The 13,984-nt window shown below is 53.5% G+C and overlaps 1 protein-coding gene across 3 annotated transcripts in view; it reads left to right on the top strand.

Annotated features, from left to right (window-relative positions):
• SDK1 (sidekick cell adhesion molecule 1) overlaps window positions 1–13,984 on the top strand; it is a 622,975-nt gene that overhangs the window by 437,945 nt on the left and 171,046 nt on the right. For all 3 annotated transcript variants that reach the window (XM_061153768.1, XM_061153766.1, XM_061153767.1), the window contains exons 8-12: window positions 3,864–3,947; window positions 7,403–7,597; window positions 9,767–9,883; window positions 11,145–11,312; window positions 13,192–13,294. In XM_061153768.1, the coding sequence (XP_061009751.1) occupies window positions 3,864–3,947; window positions 7,403–7,597; window positions 9,767–9,883; window positions 11,145–11,312; window positions 13,192–13,294 (667 nt within the window). The remainder of the gene's footprint in view (window positions 1–3,863; window positions 3,948–7,402; window positions 7,598–9,766; window positions 9,884–11,144; window positions 11,313–13,191; window positions 13,295–13,984) is intronic.

Here is a 13,984-nt window from a genome sequence, read left to right as displayed (position 1 = left end):
ACAGGAGAAGGAGCAGGTGGTCCGGCCCTGCAGATCGAGTCTGAATTTCCCAGCGAAGCGACTTGAGAACCACATTCCCTGTGGAGGAACCAGGACGAGAGGGCGGCCTCTGTGTCGCTCAGGTAACAACGGACCACAAACTCAACAGCTTAAACTAACACAGACGTGTCGCCTCCCGGTTCCCGGCCTCCGAAGGCCACGCCCAAGGCCGCGCTGGGCTGGGCTGGGCTGTTGTCTGGAAGTTCTGAGAGTCCACTTCCCGGCTCGCCCAGGGGCTGGCAGACTCAGTTCACGAGGCTGTGGGACTGGACTTTGTTTCCTTCCGAGCTGTTGGAGGGTCATTCTTGGGTTCTCGGGCAGCCAGCATCCCTGGCCGCAGCCACCTCCGTCTTCAGAGTCAGCAGCAGACCGGATCCTCGCGCCGCAGACCTCTTACCTCCCCTCCTGCCGTCCCTCCCGCTTCTAGCCAGAGAAGGTTCTCTGCTTTCAAGGGTTCCTATGATGAGGATGGGTCCACCCAGCGGATCTAAAGTCTCCCCATTTTTAGACTGATGACCTCAATGATGTTGGCAGAGCCCCCCTGCCATGCGGGGTAGCGTGTTCTCGAGCACCGCTGACTGGGGGTGGACGCCTTTGGGGGGTGTCCTTCCCACCCCAGTGAACAGAGGCACCAGCGTGTGGACGATGATGGGGAGTCAAGGGTCCACCCTAGGCTCTGCCACTTCCTGAGACGGTGGCTCTGGGGGTGGGGGGCGGCCGGGGGGCATCTCGGGGCCGTGCAGTGAGCCCTGCTCAGGACGGGCCCTGCAACTCAGGCCGAGGGGTGCAGGGTGGGGAGAAGCCGAAGCCCAGCGTCAGAGGCGGGAGAGCCCAGGGTGTCCCCGCCTCCAGCTCTGAGGAGCTTCTGCTTCCGCCTGTGGCTCCTGGCAGAGGTCAAGGACCCTCGGCACGGCTGGCCTCTCCTTAACTCACCATGTCCACAGGACGAGAACGTTTTTCTGATGTCTTCATACTGCTTCAAAAGAGATGAAAGTTTAGTTTCAATCCCCAGTTTTACTGGTTGTGATCCGCTTTTAGAAGTCGAGCGTGTGCCTTCATTGGCAGGACACCCTTTCTGTAACAGTTGTTGCCGAGGAGCTAGGACACGCTCTTGCCCTGCGAAGTCCGTGTGGGGCCGCCTCGTTCACCGCAGACTCTCCCCGCCGGGCACCTCAGGCTGTCTCGGTTGATGAGCCCGGTACTCTCCCCGTCTGCTCTCCTTATAGCCGACTGATGTAGCTAAGGGTGGAGAGGAGAGTCTTCTGAGTGCTGTGGGGCTGCTGGAGGAGGGGGCGGAGAGGTAACGGGCGGCGGCGGGGGACGGTGGAATGACCATCAGAAGCCGTGAGGGTCTGAGGCCTTCGGCAGCCCCACGTCTGCTCTGCAAGCTCAGCCACCTGGAAGGCTTTCTGGAAAAGGCAGGAGAATCAATAAATGAGTGGGCAGACCTGGCCTCCCTGGATTCTGGCCCCTGAACCCTGCCTGGGGTTTGGCAGCAGGGGAGACAGTGCTCGGCCAGCTCTGGCAGGCCGCCCTCCCAGACGCGCCCAGGAGGCCGTGGGGTCACAGAACACGCGGAGCCGAGCTCCAGGGAGCTGGGAAGGTGGGGATGATGGCGCTAGGAGAAGAGCAGCCCTGGCCAGGCACCTGCGGTCCCAGAGCCAGGCCTCTGGTCAGCCTGGGCCAGCCTTGGGTCACTGTGTGAGGACGGCCCCTCATCTCTGAGCCCAACCGAGCTGCTCCCCGGCGTCTGGGAAGCCCCGGACACTGCAGAGCCAGGAGAGCAGCCCCAGGACATCGGTCGGGATGCCAGCCAGCATCTGCAGTCGGCACCTCGGGCTGTCTGGTCCCGTGGGTGCTGAGCATCTTACACGTGTGGTTTCACCATCACAGTGTGACTCCTCTCGGGAGACCCTCAAGGGATGCTGAAGGAGAAAAGCCCGTCCCACACGGCCAGTACCGTGTGGTTCCACGTGTGTAACGTTCTTGAAATGACAGCAGTGAAGAGACGGAGCACGGTCGAGGGTTACCAGAGACCCCGGGTGGGACATTGGGGTGGGCGTGCTTACAGAAGGGCGGCGTGGAGGGTGGACCCATCCTGCATCTTGACTGCAGTATGGATGCCGACCCACATGAGTTGTAACAGTGCATGGGACCAGATACATACATGTGTGCGTGCATGCTGGAACGCACGGGAGAACAGGCAAGACTGGAGGGGTGGGTGTGAATACACGAGGCTGCCCCTTTCACTGTGGGTGTCGGGGTTGGACTGCAGTTTTACGGGAAACCAACTAAAGGACACGGGGCTCCCTCACTTATCACAGCTGCGTGTGGCTCTCCCGGGGTCTCGGCAAAGTGTTTACGTCGGAAAAGGGAAGCTGTAGTCAATCATAGCAAATGCTCATGTTTTCACTTAGTTCTTTTCCTTTCCCCTCACCTCCCTGTAACCAGACAACAAGGGTTGGTATTCACTTCGGCATCCGCGATGACTCTAGGGCCTGGGCGGGGTGCAGCCACTGGGTCGTCAGGCGGCCGTCTGTGTCTGCTGCTAGGTGGTTAGTGCTGCTGGCGTCATTACTGATGCAGGAGACGGGGTGGAGTGTGCACGTATGCGTGTGCACGTGTGCGTGTGCACGTGTGCATAGTTGAAGACCAGCCTGTTGACAGGGAATCTGCAGTATTCTTCGAGGCCTGGTCTACACACACGCAACCAGGTGGAGACTCTGCCCCCATCCAGTGAGTCCGCAGCCATGGCCTCGGCCAGACGGGCTCCTTCCAGCAGGTCATTCCTGGCTGAGCGACACAGTAATTGCAGGGCTGACACCTGACCGCTTCCAGGGAGGAACCTTCAGCCTTGCTTCCTTCATCATGTCTCTGAGACACTTAAGTTTTCATTTCTCTGTTTCCTCCTTTAGGTCCCACCCTGTTTAAAGATACAGTCAGTTCAGAAGGCAGGCCAAGCTACAGTATCCACAGTCACACAGTTAGAGTTGGAAACAAACCTGGCTGGAAGACAGTCCCCAGAGATTATCACAAGGGAAATGAACGACCAGCCTTGGTTATCATGATAATGAAGACACTACTACCTTAATACATGACAAACTTGGCCATGCCAATGTTGAATTCCTGCTGAATAAACCAAGAAAAACACTGTAATTTACTCTCCAGGGAAATTCATTGTTTAATACAACCCCTGCTTTTCCGCTGTTCGTCCGACAGCAGGCGGGCGGGCCGGGTGTCTGGATAGATGCAAGCGGTTGTGTTTCCTTTGCTGCTGAAGATGGATGAGAGGTCCATTTTCTTTCTTCTCTTAACTATGATTTTGCCTTCCACTGAAGTATTAAATCTATATTTTGGAGAAGGACTGCTAAGACTTTGAAAAATATGTTAATAGGCTTCCCCGTTCCCTGATACAGGCCGGGCACCTGCCTGTGATGCCTTATTTGACGGGTTTCATGAGTTGTTGTTTAGTTTAGACACTGAAGCAAGCTAGCCTATAAAATACTGTGCTGTAAATATAAACCTTTATGAACCTCATGGGATAGTCCTTCTAAAATGTGAATTAAGATATTCTGTGATTCAGACCCATAAACTGGAAAGTAGCCATTGCCCTGAGTAGTAATTTGCTTTCTGAAACCTTGGACTATAAATTGCCTTTGGCCCCTGCTCACTGAATTCGGAGTTTGTGTGCATGGTGGTAGGTAGCTAATGAAGTTTTCAAAAACAGTTCTATAAAAGGAGTTCAAACTCTTTCAGGCTGTAAGGGTCTTCTGAAATACCTCTCTTTGGCTTAGGGGCTGTTTCGGTTTTTTTCTTGTTTAAAGAGCCACCGTATTTTACTGCGGAACCCGAGAGTCGGATATCAGCGGAGGTGGAAGAAAACGTGGACATCGTGTGTGAAGCCATGGGTGAGTAAGGGAAGCCGTGAGGGCCATGCCAATGTTGAATTCCCTGGGGGAAGCCCAAGGAATTGGGGGAGCCGTGGGCGGGTGCAGGTGAGCCGTAGGGGGTGGGGAGCCATGGGGGCCTTTCGGGGAGCCGTGAGTGGGGAAGCCGCGGGCGGGTGCCCAGAGGCTGTGGGGGAAGCCTCCACACAGTGGAGGAACAAAAGCGGAGTCTCCAGGGCAGAGCCGTGGTCTGGGTGGCGACAGGTGGACTGTGACGGTGAGAGAGCAGGCACTTCACCTGGAGCAGAACTCCGCTGCTGGGCGTGCTGCTTGGGGAAGGCCTTCGATCCTGCTGAGCTTTCGTGTCCTCGCCTGCAAAGCAGGGATAAGAATATTTACCCAAAGGAGCAGCCAGGAAGCCTTAACGGCATCCATCCCACCAGACAGAGACCAAGTCTTGTCCCCTTGACTCCCTTCAGAGACTCCGACTCCCCCAGAGTAAGCCTCCCAAGACTTGGGGCGGGAAGTTCGTTCTCATCCCTGGGGTGAGGGGGGCTGCTGACCACGTCCACTCTGAGAGGAGAGAGATCATTCTAACTTCTTGAATAGGAAATCTTCCTGTTTTTCTGGCCTTTCAGCTTTTGACTGACTTTTCTTCCGTCACGGGGGTGATCTGACCCCTTGTCGCTGTGCCTTGACCCCTCCTTGCTGGCCATGAGTCTGTTTCACGTCCAGCACACGTGTGGTCACACTAAGCCTCCAGCGGGGACAGGTTTTCTGCAGCAATTTCATAATAAAAACCGCGCAAGTGCCTTGGAGATTGTCAGAGAGTGAGAAGGACCTTTTATGTTAAGACCTGTGTGTCTTAAGGGTTTCAGCTCTTCTAAGAACTTGGAGGCTGAGTTTTTCCCAACAGTTCTGGGAATCTTCAGGAAAGCACCCCCTTAGGCGCAGAGGCAGGAAGATGGAGGAGACCCTGTTGTAAAGCCACTGCCTGGGGTCTGGCGAGGGCGCTGCTCACGGATCCCTGGACAGGCAGCTGCCTCCCGCCGTGCAGTGGAGGCCAGATCCAAACCCACGTCCACCAGCTGTCCGTAGCCAGTGCTTAGGCCCGGACCCCAACAGATACAATCAACCTGCAGGGAGGGAGCGGGGCTGCCCCTCAGGGTGTTGTGGAGGGTCAGGGTAGACACGGGCGTCCAGTGTCCGCCCCTCCATCCGCTGAGCCTCCTGCAGAGGCGGCTCCGGCCCAGGGGAGCTGGTTCCTCGGGGGCTCCGGCCTCGGCCCCCGCAGCTTCCACGGGACCACGTCCAGCCCCGCTCTGTGCCCTTCTCTGTGACCGGCTTGACCCACACGGATGGCGCCGGAGGGGAGAGGAGAGTCCTGTGAACTTCCCGGGGAAATCTTTCCTTACTGTGGCCCCATTGTCCTCACTTCTGTCTAAACACCAGTTTTTTAAGGCCAACAACTCTGTGAAAGTGAAACTATAAAATATTTAGAGTGCTTATAGTTTAGAAACAAGAGTCTGCCATACTGCGGGGATAAGATTCCTGTTTATGACATTAAATTGCCCCCAAATAGAACTATTCCTAGTTCCCTGTATACTAACAATTATTTTTCCATAAATGACAATGTTAGGCTCTCCCTTTGACAAGAAGACGCTTTTCTTGCATGTTTTCTACAGAGTAAACTGCTTGTTAAGTACAGGCTTATAAATACATACTGAACAGGTCTTTCAACATTGCGTTGCCATCATATAATTTACTGCTTTCTTTTAATTTTGACAATGAAACCTTAGCAGCATGCGAAGTGGTTATTCTTTATGAAAGCTACATCATGTAATTGCTATTATGAGACTTTACATGAAGTGGTTATGCTTTTACCTTCAAATGAATTTTTTTAAATTTCCTGATTTAATGAAAAGTGACAGGAAACATAATGAAGGCAAAGAACAGAATCTGAGAATACATTATCTTGAAATATTCCACGACATTAACTTTATTTATTAAAGAAGACATTTTACACCTACACAGTATCATAAGTCAACGGTTCCGAGTGTGCCTTTCAGCGTGAATCGTGTTGAGATGTTTTATTTAAATTCATTTTATATTTAGGGAAGCTGAGGCACAGAAGGATCCAAGATCTGGAAATAAGCCAGGTGCTTCTGCATTTTTCCGACAACCAGCGTACTGTGCCCACTGAAGCCCAGGACTCTGCCTCAAGTGCTTTTGTCCGTTCTGCGGACGGCCTCTTTGGTCCACCCTCTTGGGTGGCCTGACCCTTCTTGGCTTCAGGAGGAAGGAGCAGGGAAGCAGTCTTCCCTTTGCTGGTTTTCCAAGGATCTAAGGGAACCGAGAGCAGGGCCTGGTGTGTCCCAGGCAGCAAAGCCCCTGGGGCAGTGCATGGTCATCCGGCAGCCCGGCTGCCTGCACTCACCACACCCACGTGGGGACGAGCAGCAGAGGTCCTCGTGCTCTTGGGCCAAGGACAGCCCCTTCGTTTACAGCCCAGGTTCTGCCCCGTGGCCCTGTCCACCGCGTACGCCCGCCTGGCGAGCCCCAACCTCAAGCCTCCTTGCAGGTGGCGAGGCTGCGTGCAGCTGCAGTCTCACTGCTCGGGGGTCTCGGCCGCCCCTGTGACGTCACCCGGATGAGGAGGGGGCAACCGGGAGGGGCAGCTGGGCCTCGAGCCTCCGTCTGACGCTGGCCCACCCCGCCCTTGGGCGCAGGCGCGGAGCATCCCACCCCAACCCCGTCATCTCCGCACCAGCCTGGTCTCGGGGCCGCGGGGATGTCTCCCAGACCCACAACCTGGACCAGATGCGCCTCATGCTCTTGCTCCTTGAGCTCATCCACCAGGCCCCCAGTGCGTGCATCAGTGACTGATCCGTGTGACTGATCAGTGCGCGGATCAGGAGCGCGTGGATCAGTGACCCCGACTCCTGGGATGGGGTACTGTCGTCCCGGGCCGTGCGGTGAGCACGCACCCTGGGCCGGGCCGGGAGGAGCTTATGTGCTGACATGATTGGTCTTCACAGTCACCTTCAAGGGGCACGCCACCTCCTTCCTGAGCCCCAGGGAACTGGGGGGAGGACGGCTTACCTGCCCTGCCTGCCCAGTGGCACAGCTTGGGGGGGGCACCTGTCTCCCACCCTGGTGACCCTTCCCCAACCCCCGCGACACAGAGGCGGGCACTGCAGGGCCAGGGGCCGCCCTCCCAGCACTGTCTGAGGTCAGTCACAGCTGTACCCATGGGACAAGGGCACGGCCAGGCCGCAGGGAGAGCTGGAAGGGCCTGCAGCCCCCTCCCCATCTTCATGGAAGATAAGAACACCCGACCGGGCGCTTGGAGGGGAGAGGAGATGCCCAGTGAAATGCCACCATTCTACCTTGGAGTCATTTTGCCTCAGTCCTCACAAAGCAGTTCTTGAAATTTAGTGAGTTTTAAACGCCCGGCTGTTTCCACTTCTCCACAGGGGTCCCTCCTCCCACCCTCCAGTGGTTCAAGGATGCCATCTCCATCAACAAGCTCCGGAACCCTCGGTACCAACTGCTAGCTGGCGGAGGCCTACGCGTCCGGCAGCTGCGTCCAGAGGACTCGGGGATCTTCCAGTGCCTGGCCAGCAACACAGGCGGGGAGGTCCAGACCCACACCTACCTGGACGTCACCAGTGAGTACTGCCCCACCCCCGCCCCACCCAGAGCCTGGCCCCTGGATGGCCATGAGGCCCCGGCTTCCCTGCCCTCGCCCCACGGACGCTCAGAGAACACGGGTGTCTGTCCGGCCCCAGTGCCCACACCCTGGGCAGTTGAACGCGCTGCTCTGTTGAGACGTAGAAGCAAAGTCCCCATCTTTCTGGACAGAACTGGAAAGACTAAGTGAACAGCTCATGGCTAATCTTCTTCTTTTGATCTTTTTTTACCTGTTTTCCTATATTTATTCTCTATTTTAGTTTTATTGAACAATTATAGTTCTTTCATGAGTTTCTTTTATGATCCCATTAACAGAAATACTTTGGCACTTTGAAAAATAAGATAAAGGTATCTGTGGGTTCTCTTTTTAATCTCCCGTAGTTGTAGTATTTTCTTCTAAAACAGGTAGAGTGTAGTGATTGTGGAATTCTCACGTTTGCTCTGTTTGGAAGCAAAATGCTGATGTCTCCAGGTGCGGGGGCCGTGCAGGAAAATCAAATCACGGTCAGTGTGTGCATGGCCAGTGGCTCTTGGCAGCACTGCCTCGGAGGAGACTAGTGCCATATTGAGATTTTCATGTATGTGTTTTGGTAAACTAGGGGTCACTTCCTCTGACCTTGCCCAGGGTCAAATTTGCCCTCCGTTGTGGAGTCTAGGAAACAAGCATCCCTTCAAGCAGTAAAAGTAATATTGGGGTCTTAAGCTGGAAACTGAGTTTTGATCTATTAGAATTACTTGGGGATTCCCAGGCGGCGTCAGTGGTAAGGAATCCATCTGCCAGTGCAGGAGACGATGTAAGCGACACGGGTTCGAGCCCTGGGTTGGGACGATCTCCTGGAGAAGGGAAGGGCAACCCACACCAGTATTCTTGCCTGGAGAATCCCGTGGATGGAGGAGCCTGGCGGGCTGTGGTCCATGGGGTCTCAAAGAGTGAGACATGACTGAGCACGGAATTGCTTAAGCCTGTCCTGCAGCAGGGGCCGGGGTGTGCGGGGCAGGGACCGGACAGAGCCGGATGTAGCTGCTTTCCGCTTTGAGGGAGGTGGTTTCTGTTGCCACCACTCACCCCTGCTGTCCTAACATGAAGGCAACGTGGACAGGTCAGCAGACGTGGCTGTTCACAGGACTCCATTTACATAAACAGGGGCGGGTTGGCCTGGGCCCTGGGTGGAGGCCGCAGACCCCGCTCTCATGGGAGACCCAGGGAGGACCACCCGATTCCACCCAGTCTCAGCTGTCTCTTCAAAATGTAGCCAGCTCAGCCCAGGTCACAGGGGTCTCAGGAGAATCAGTTTGGAAATTTAAACGAAAGTGCTACTTAACCTGGTTCCCATGACAACTGGAGCGTGAACAAATAAATACCTGTAATGATAATGCTACGTATCTGTTTTGTAAGTACAGGGCTTTGCAAAATGTTGTTTTTTTTTTTAGTTAAAACACTTTTCATGAAATAAAAATATAGTGTGTAAAACAGTCAGTATCTTTTCCTTCACTTAACAAGCTTTTACTGAGCACCCGTGTCAGTTACTCTGGGCCCATGAGGCTCAGGGACAAAGCTAAGATTCTTTTCTGAGGTCATTAGAATCTGGTTATTTTAATGTTCAAAATGGATCCTAGGAAGTGTCAAAATGTCATCTCTTGGGTGATATTTAATATTCACAAATTAGATCTTTCCTTTTTTTTTTAAATAATGAAAGCAGCTTGTTAGATTTCTGTAAATAAATGTCCGTCTTCTCTTCAATGGTCATCTGAAAGCTCCCTGGTTCAGTGGTAAAGAACCCACCTGCTAGTGCAGGAGACATAAGAGACATGGGCTGGGTTTGACCCCTGGGTCGGGAAGATCCCCTGGAGAAGCGCATGGCTCCCCACTCCAGTATTCTTGCCTGGAGAATCCCATGGACCGAGGAGGCTGGCGGGCTGCAGTCCTCAGGGTCGCAAAAGAGTCGGATGTGACTGAAGCAACTGAGCGTGCATGCAGAAGCCTCCGCTCTCCCCCCCGGGCGGGTGGAGGCTACAGTCAGTCCTGAAGGGTCTTCATCTTTTATCGCTGCAGCACTGTCTGTGATGAGTTCTGTAAACACACAGGCAGACGCCTCCTCCAGGCTGGCCTGAGCATTCCCGCCTCACTGTCCACGTCCTCTGCCTAGATGTGGCCCCAGCCTTCACCCAGCTCCCGGTGGACACCACGGTGACCGACGGGACGACAGCCGTGCTCAGGTGTGAAGTGTCCGGGGCTCCCAGGCCGGCCATCGTGTGGAGGAGAGGTAGGCGGCTCGCACCTGCCTCGGGAGGTGAACTCCCCCTCACCTGTCCATTCTATGACGAGGAAGCACTGTTGACTGAGCACCCGCCAGGGACCAGATCCTGGGGAGTCAGACGGACGAGACCCCTCGAGCTCCGCGGAGCTCACTGTCCAAAGAAGGGGCACATTTCCCTACCACGTGCAGACCGCTCTTTCCTCCTCCAGGCCCTTCGTCGGTGCCTCGGGCGGGGTGGCGCCTTAAATCACGGCGCCAGGTTTCAGCCCCTTTGTGAAGGAGGGAGGTCACAGCTAGGAATACATTCTTTTGTCATTTTAAGCAAGCTGCTTCCAGCACAGGATCACCCGCGTCCTCAGCAGTTGGACGTGTGCGACACTCAGTTTGACTCTGTTTCGGTTCCTGTGATGCGTGGAGTCATGTCTCGGGCTCGTTGCAGCCCCCGCCCCTGCCCGGCCCCATCTACGACGGTAGGCACGCCTGCCACTGAATGAATGGCACATGCGGTCCGTCCTTGACAAGCCCCGGCTGAGTTGGGTTCGTCCCCATAGATCATGCTTGGTGGACTGTATCCGGGTGAAACCTCAGAACGTACACTTTTTTCTCACCCAGACAAGCCCTTGGTGGCTTCCCAACTCTCGAAGGGCGCTCAGCTTACAGACCCAAAGATCTGGGAAGCTACCGATTAATAGGAAAGAGGGGATTCATTCATTTTAGGTATTTTCTTGTTGTCTTTCCTGATTTAGAATGTAATAATAGCTTTAGATAGACAATTTATATAAAGAAAACTCAAAATCAGCCACTCAGAGGAAGCCATCACATTTATGGATGGTAATTTTTTTAAACTTTTTACTTTGTGTTGGAGTTTAGCCAGTTAACAGTGTTCTGATAGTTTCAAGTGAACTCTAAGGGCTTTGGCCAAATGTGTATACATGTATCCACTCTCCCCACAAACTCCCCTCCCATCCAGGCTGCCGCATGAGGCTGAGCAGAGTTCCACATGCCATACAGGAGAAAGACAGCAGAGTGTAGGTGTCCATTCATGGATCATGATTTTTTTAACCAAGTCTCTCAGCACTGGACAGTTAGGGTGTTCTTGGCTTCGGCCAGCCTAATCCGTACTACAGCTAACTGCTTTGGTTACTTCCGTGCATATAGTTTCCAGTCTTCCGACTATTTCCTCATTTATCTTCCCGGCTGCGGCCACAGCATCACGTCTCCTCGAATGCGATGGTCCTCACGGTCCCGTTTTCTCTGCTGTCTGCAGGAAACCACGTTCTGGCCAGTGGCTCTGTGCGGATCCCCAGGTTCATGCTCCTGGAGTCTGGGGGTCTGCAGATCGCCCCGGTCTTCATCCAGGATGCTGGCAACTACACCTGCCATGCCGCCAACTCAGAGGGCTCCCTGAACGCATCTGCCACGCTCACCGTGTGGAGTAAGGACTGCGGCCCACGTGGACCGTTCTGTTAATAATGGTCTAATCAGCACATTGTCTGCGCTTGGGGATGTCAATATGCCCTTGGACTCCCTAATCTAATCAAAGGAGAATCATTATTTTTACAACTAATTTAGAGAAATCTGTTGAGCAATTAGTTTTTTCAGCTTCTAAAAGAACAATTAGAAAATGTATTCAAAGATTTAATGGGGACACTTCAGGAGAGATAAAGGTTAACTTTTTAAAGTCAGTAGAGTAGGGGTATTATGCCAAACTAGCTCGAATAATAAAACTGAGAAGTTGGCTAATTTTATACAAATCACATGAGAAAAATGGATCAAGAATTAAAATCCCAGGGGAAGTATTTTTTCCATACTGTAATTAAATCAATTAAAACACTCCTCATATATTAAGTATGGAGGTTTCCTATGTGTAGGAGTGAACTATAACACAGGTTTCTGAAACGCAGAATAAAGTGTTTTCCAGAACCTAGGGATTGGATTACCAAGTATTCAGCTTCACTGACTGATGGACTTTTCCCTCTCTGCTTCATCCGTATCCATATCACTACAAAATTATTGTTCAAAGCAGCTGGAAACAGTGCTCATTAATAGATTTTAGTAAAGCCATCTATATGAGGAGAGAAACTTTTAACTGCACACAAGGGAATAATTTGTTGAAATACCATCCTTGAAGAAAAACTAAAAGAAAACAAAACACTTGTGCTTTATTTCATGTCTGGTTTACATTTGTATGATATAGTTGGTGTCCACTCTGATAAATGACCCTTCCTAATTTATTAGGTGTTCTAGAGATATCAGTAGTTTTTAAAAAAAAAAAAAAAACGCCCCCCCTCCCAATATTGTTAAATATTTACTAGAAAAGAGGTTTTGTTCCACGGGATAACCTAATCTGTCAACCACGTCTGATTCATCCAGTGTCCCTGGAAATTAACCGTAAGTGTAAAAGCTTGTGGAAAACTGATGTCTGCATCTCTGTAGGTCATTCTCCAGAGTATTTTGTGGGTCTGCTAGGATGCAAAATTGTAATAACACAAGAATGGCTGGCACAGCCCTGCGTGGCCTGGGGGTCTTCCGAGACAGCCCGGCTCTGTCCGTCCCAGTGGGAGCAGCAGCAGCACCCCTTTCACAGTCAGGAAAACCGAGCTCCCAGCAGAGGTGTTTCTCTGGATGCCCCATGGGTGAGCGGTCAGGCAGGGACTCAGCCTCCTGACTCCTGGTTCCGGGCTCTTTCCTGCCTCAGAGCAGCGCCTGCCTCCAGGGTGTGCGGGGTGGGGACACATGGGGCAGGGCTGTGGAGGGCAGGCGGATGGTCAGGCCTGCACGGAGCCCCAGGTCCCCTGCGCACTGGCCCCGGGCTTTCGGGCAAGAGACCCTGCAGGGCAGAGCACCAGTTTCCCCGCCTGGTCACTGGAGAATCACAGCCCTCGCAAGACTGTGGTAGGGATTAAGTAAATCCATAAATGAAAGTGCTTTGCAAAGCCACGAGGTGCAGTGTGGACCTTACCAGAATGTTGATCATCTTGGGAAAGAATCCAGATTCTTCCTCAGAGCGTAGAGCCTGGTAGACACCTGCCTGTGATCTTGCTTCCCACTTCCTTCTGGAGTGTTCCGAGGTCAGGGGATGACCTGGGGGGTGGGGGGCAGAAGGCCTGCCTGCCTCCCCGAGATGCAGACGGGCTTGCTTTCAATTCCCCGAACATCTCTGAGCGCTTCCGTTTATACTCGTTCTGCCAATGTGAGAGGAAGCGAGGAGGTTGTGATGTCAGATGACCAGTTCGTTACCCCCCACCCCCACCCCGAGGGAGGAAGCTCTCAGCCACGTGGTCCTGTCTGAGCTGCAGCTTGTGTCTTTGCAGATCGAACATCCATCGTGACCCCTCCGGAGGACCGCGTGGTGATCAAGGGGACCACGGCCACGCTGCACTGCGGAGCCACCCACGACCCACGCATTTCTCTCCGGTCAGCTCCGTCAGTTACAGCATTAACATTCCGTGAGCTGGGGCCCTGAGGTAGAGATGAGAGGGGAGAATCTCGAGAGCTTTGATTTCAGCCACAGACCCCTGATTACTGCCTCTTACGGTCCTGGGCCCCTTCATTAATCACACAGACCCCATTTTCCACTCCAGCCTTATGTATTATTTACAGTGAGCTGTGTTCCACTTCATGACTTCAATACAGTGTTTCATGATTTTCCTGCCAAGGTTAATACACTATCTGTAAAACATGCTTGTCAGAGGCTGATACTTAATGAGAGAAAAATCCAGCCAGATCGAATGGGATTTCAGCAGTGTTTGCACTGGGGCCGGGCTGGACCCGAGGGGTCCGCTCTACTGCAAGGATGGCTCCTGTGTATCAGGCAGAGAGGGAGCGCCGTGAGGGGAAAGGCCCCGCAGTGATCAACTCGCTTAGAGGAAAACACTCGGAAAGAGGGGAGCCGGAGGACGTGAAGACCCGACCAGGGGACGGGACCCCCGGCCCCCGCCTCTGTCTGACTCAGCCTGGGAAGGTCATGGTGAAGAACCTGACCGTCCAGGTGGACGCGGGGCAGCAGACACGGGTGGCTGTAGACCACGAGCTTCTTCCCAAAGAGCCGCCACTTGCAGAAGGGTTTTTAATTTTCAGAACCAGCCCTGAGCATGCATCTAGAAA

The sequence above is a fragment of the Dama dama genome, chromosome 10 (genome assembly GCF_033118175.1).
Source record: "Dama dama isolate Ldn47 chromosome 10, ASM3311817v1, whole genome shotgun sequence".
Taxonomy (NCBI): domain Eukaryota; kingdom Metazoa; phylum Chordata; class Mammalia; order Artiodactyla; family Cervidae; genus Dama; species Dama dama.
The sequence above is the reverse complement of the archived record's forward strand: the minus strand, read 5'-3'. Positions and strand labels throughout refer to the sequence as shown.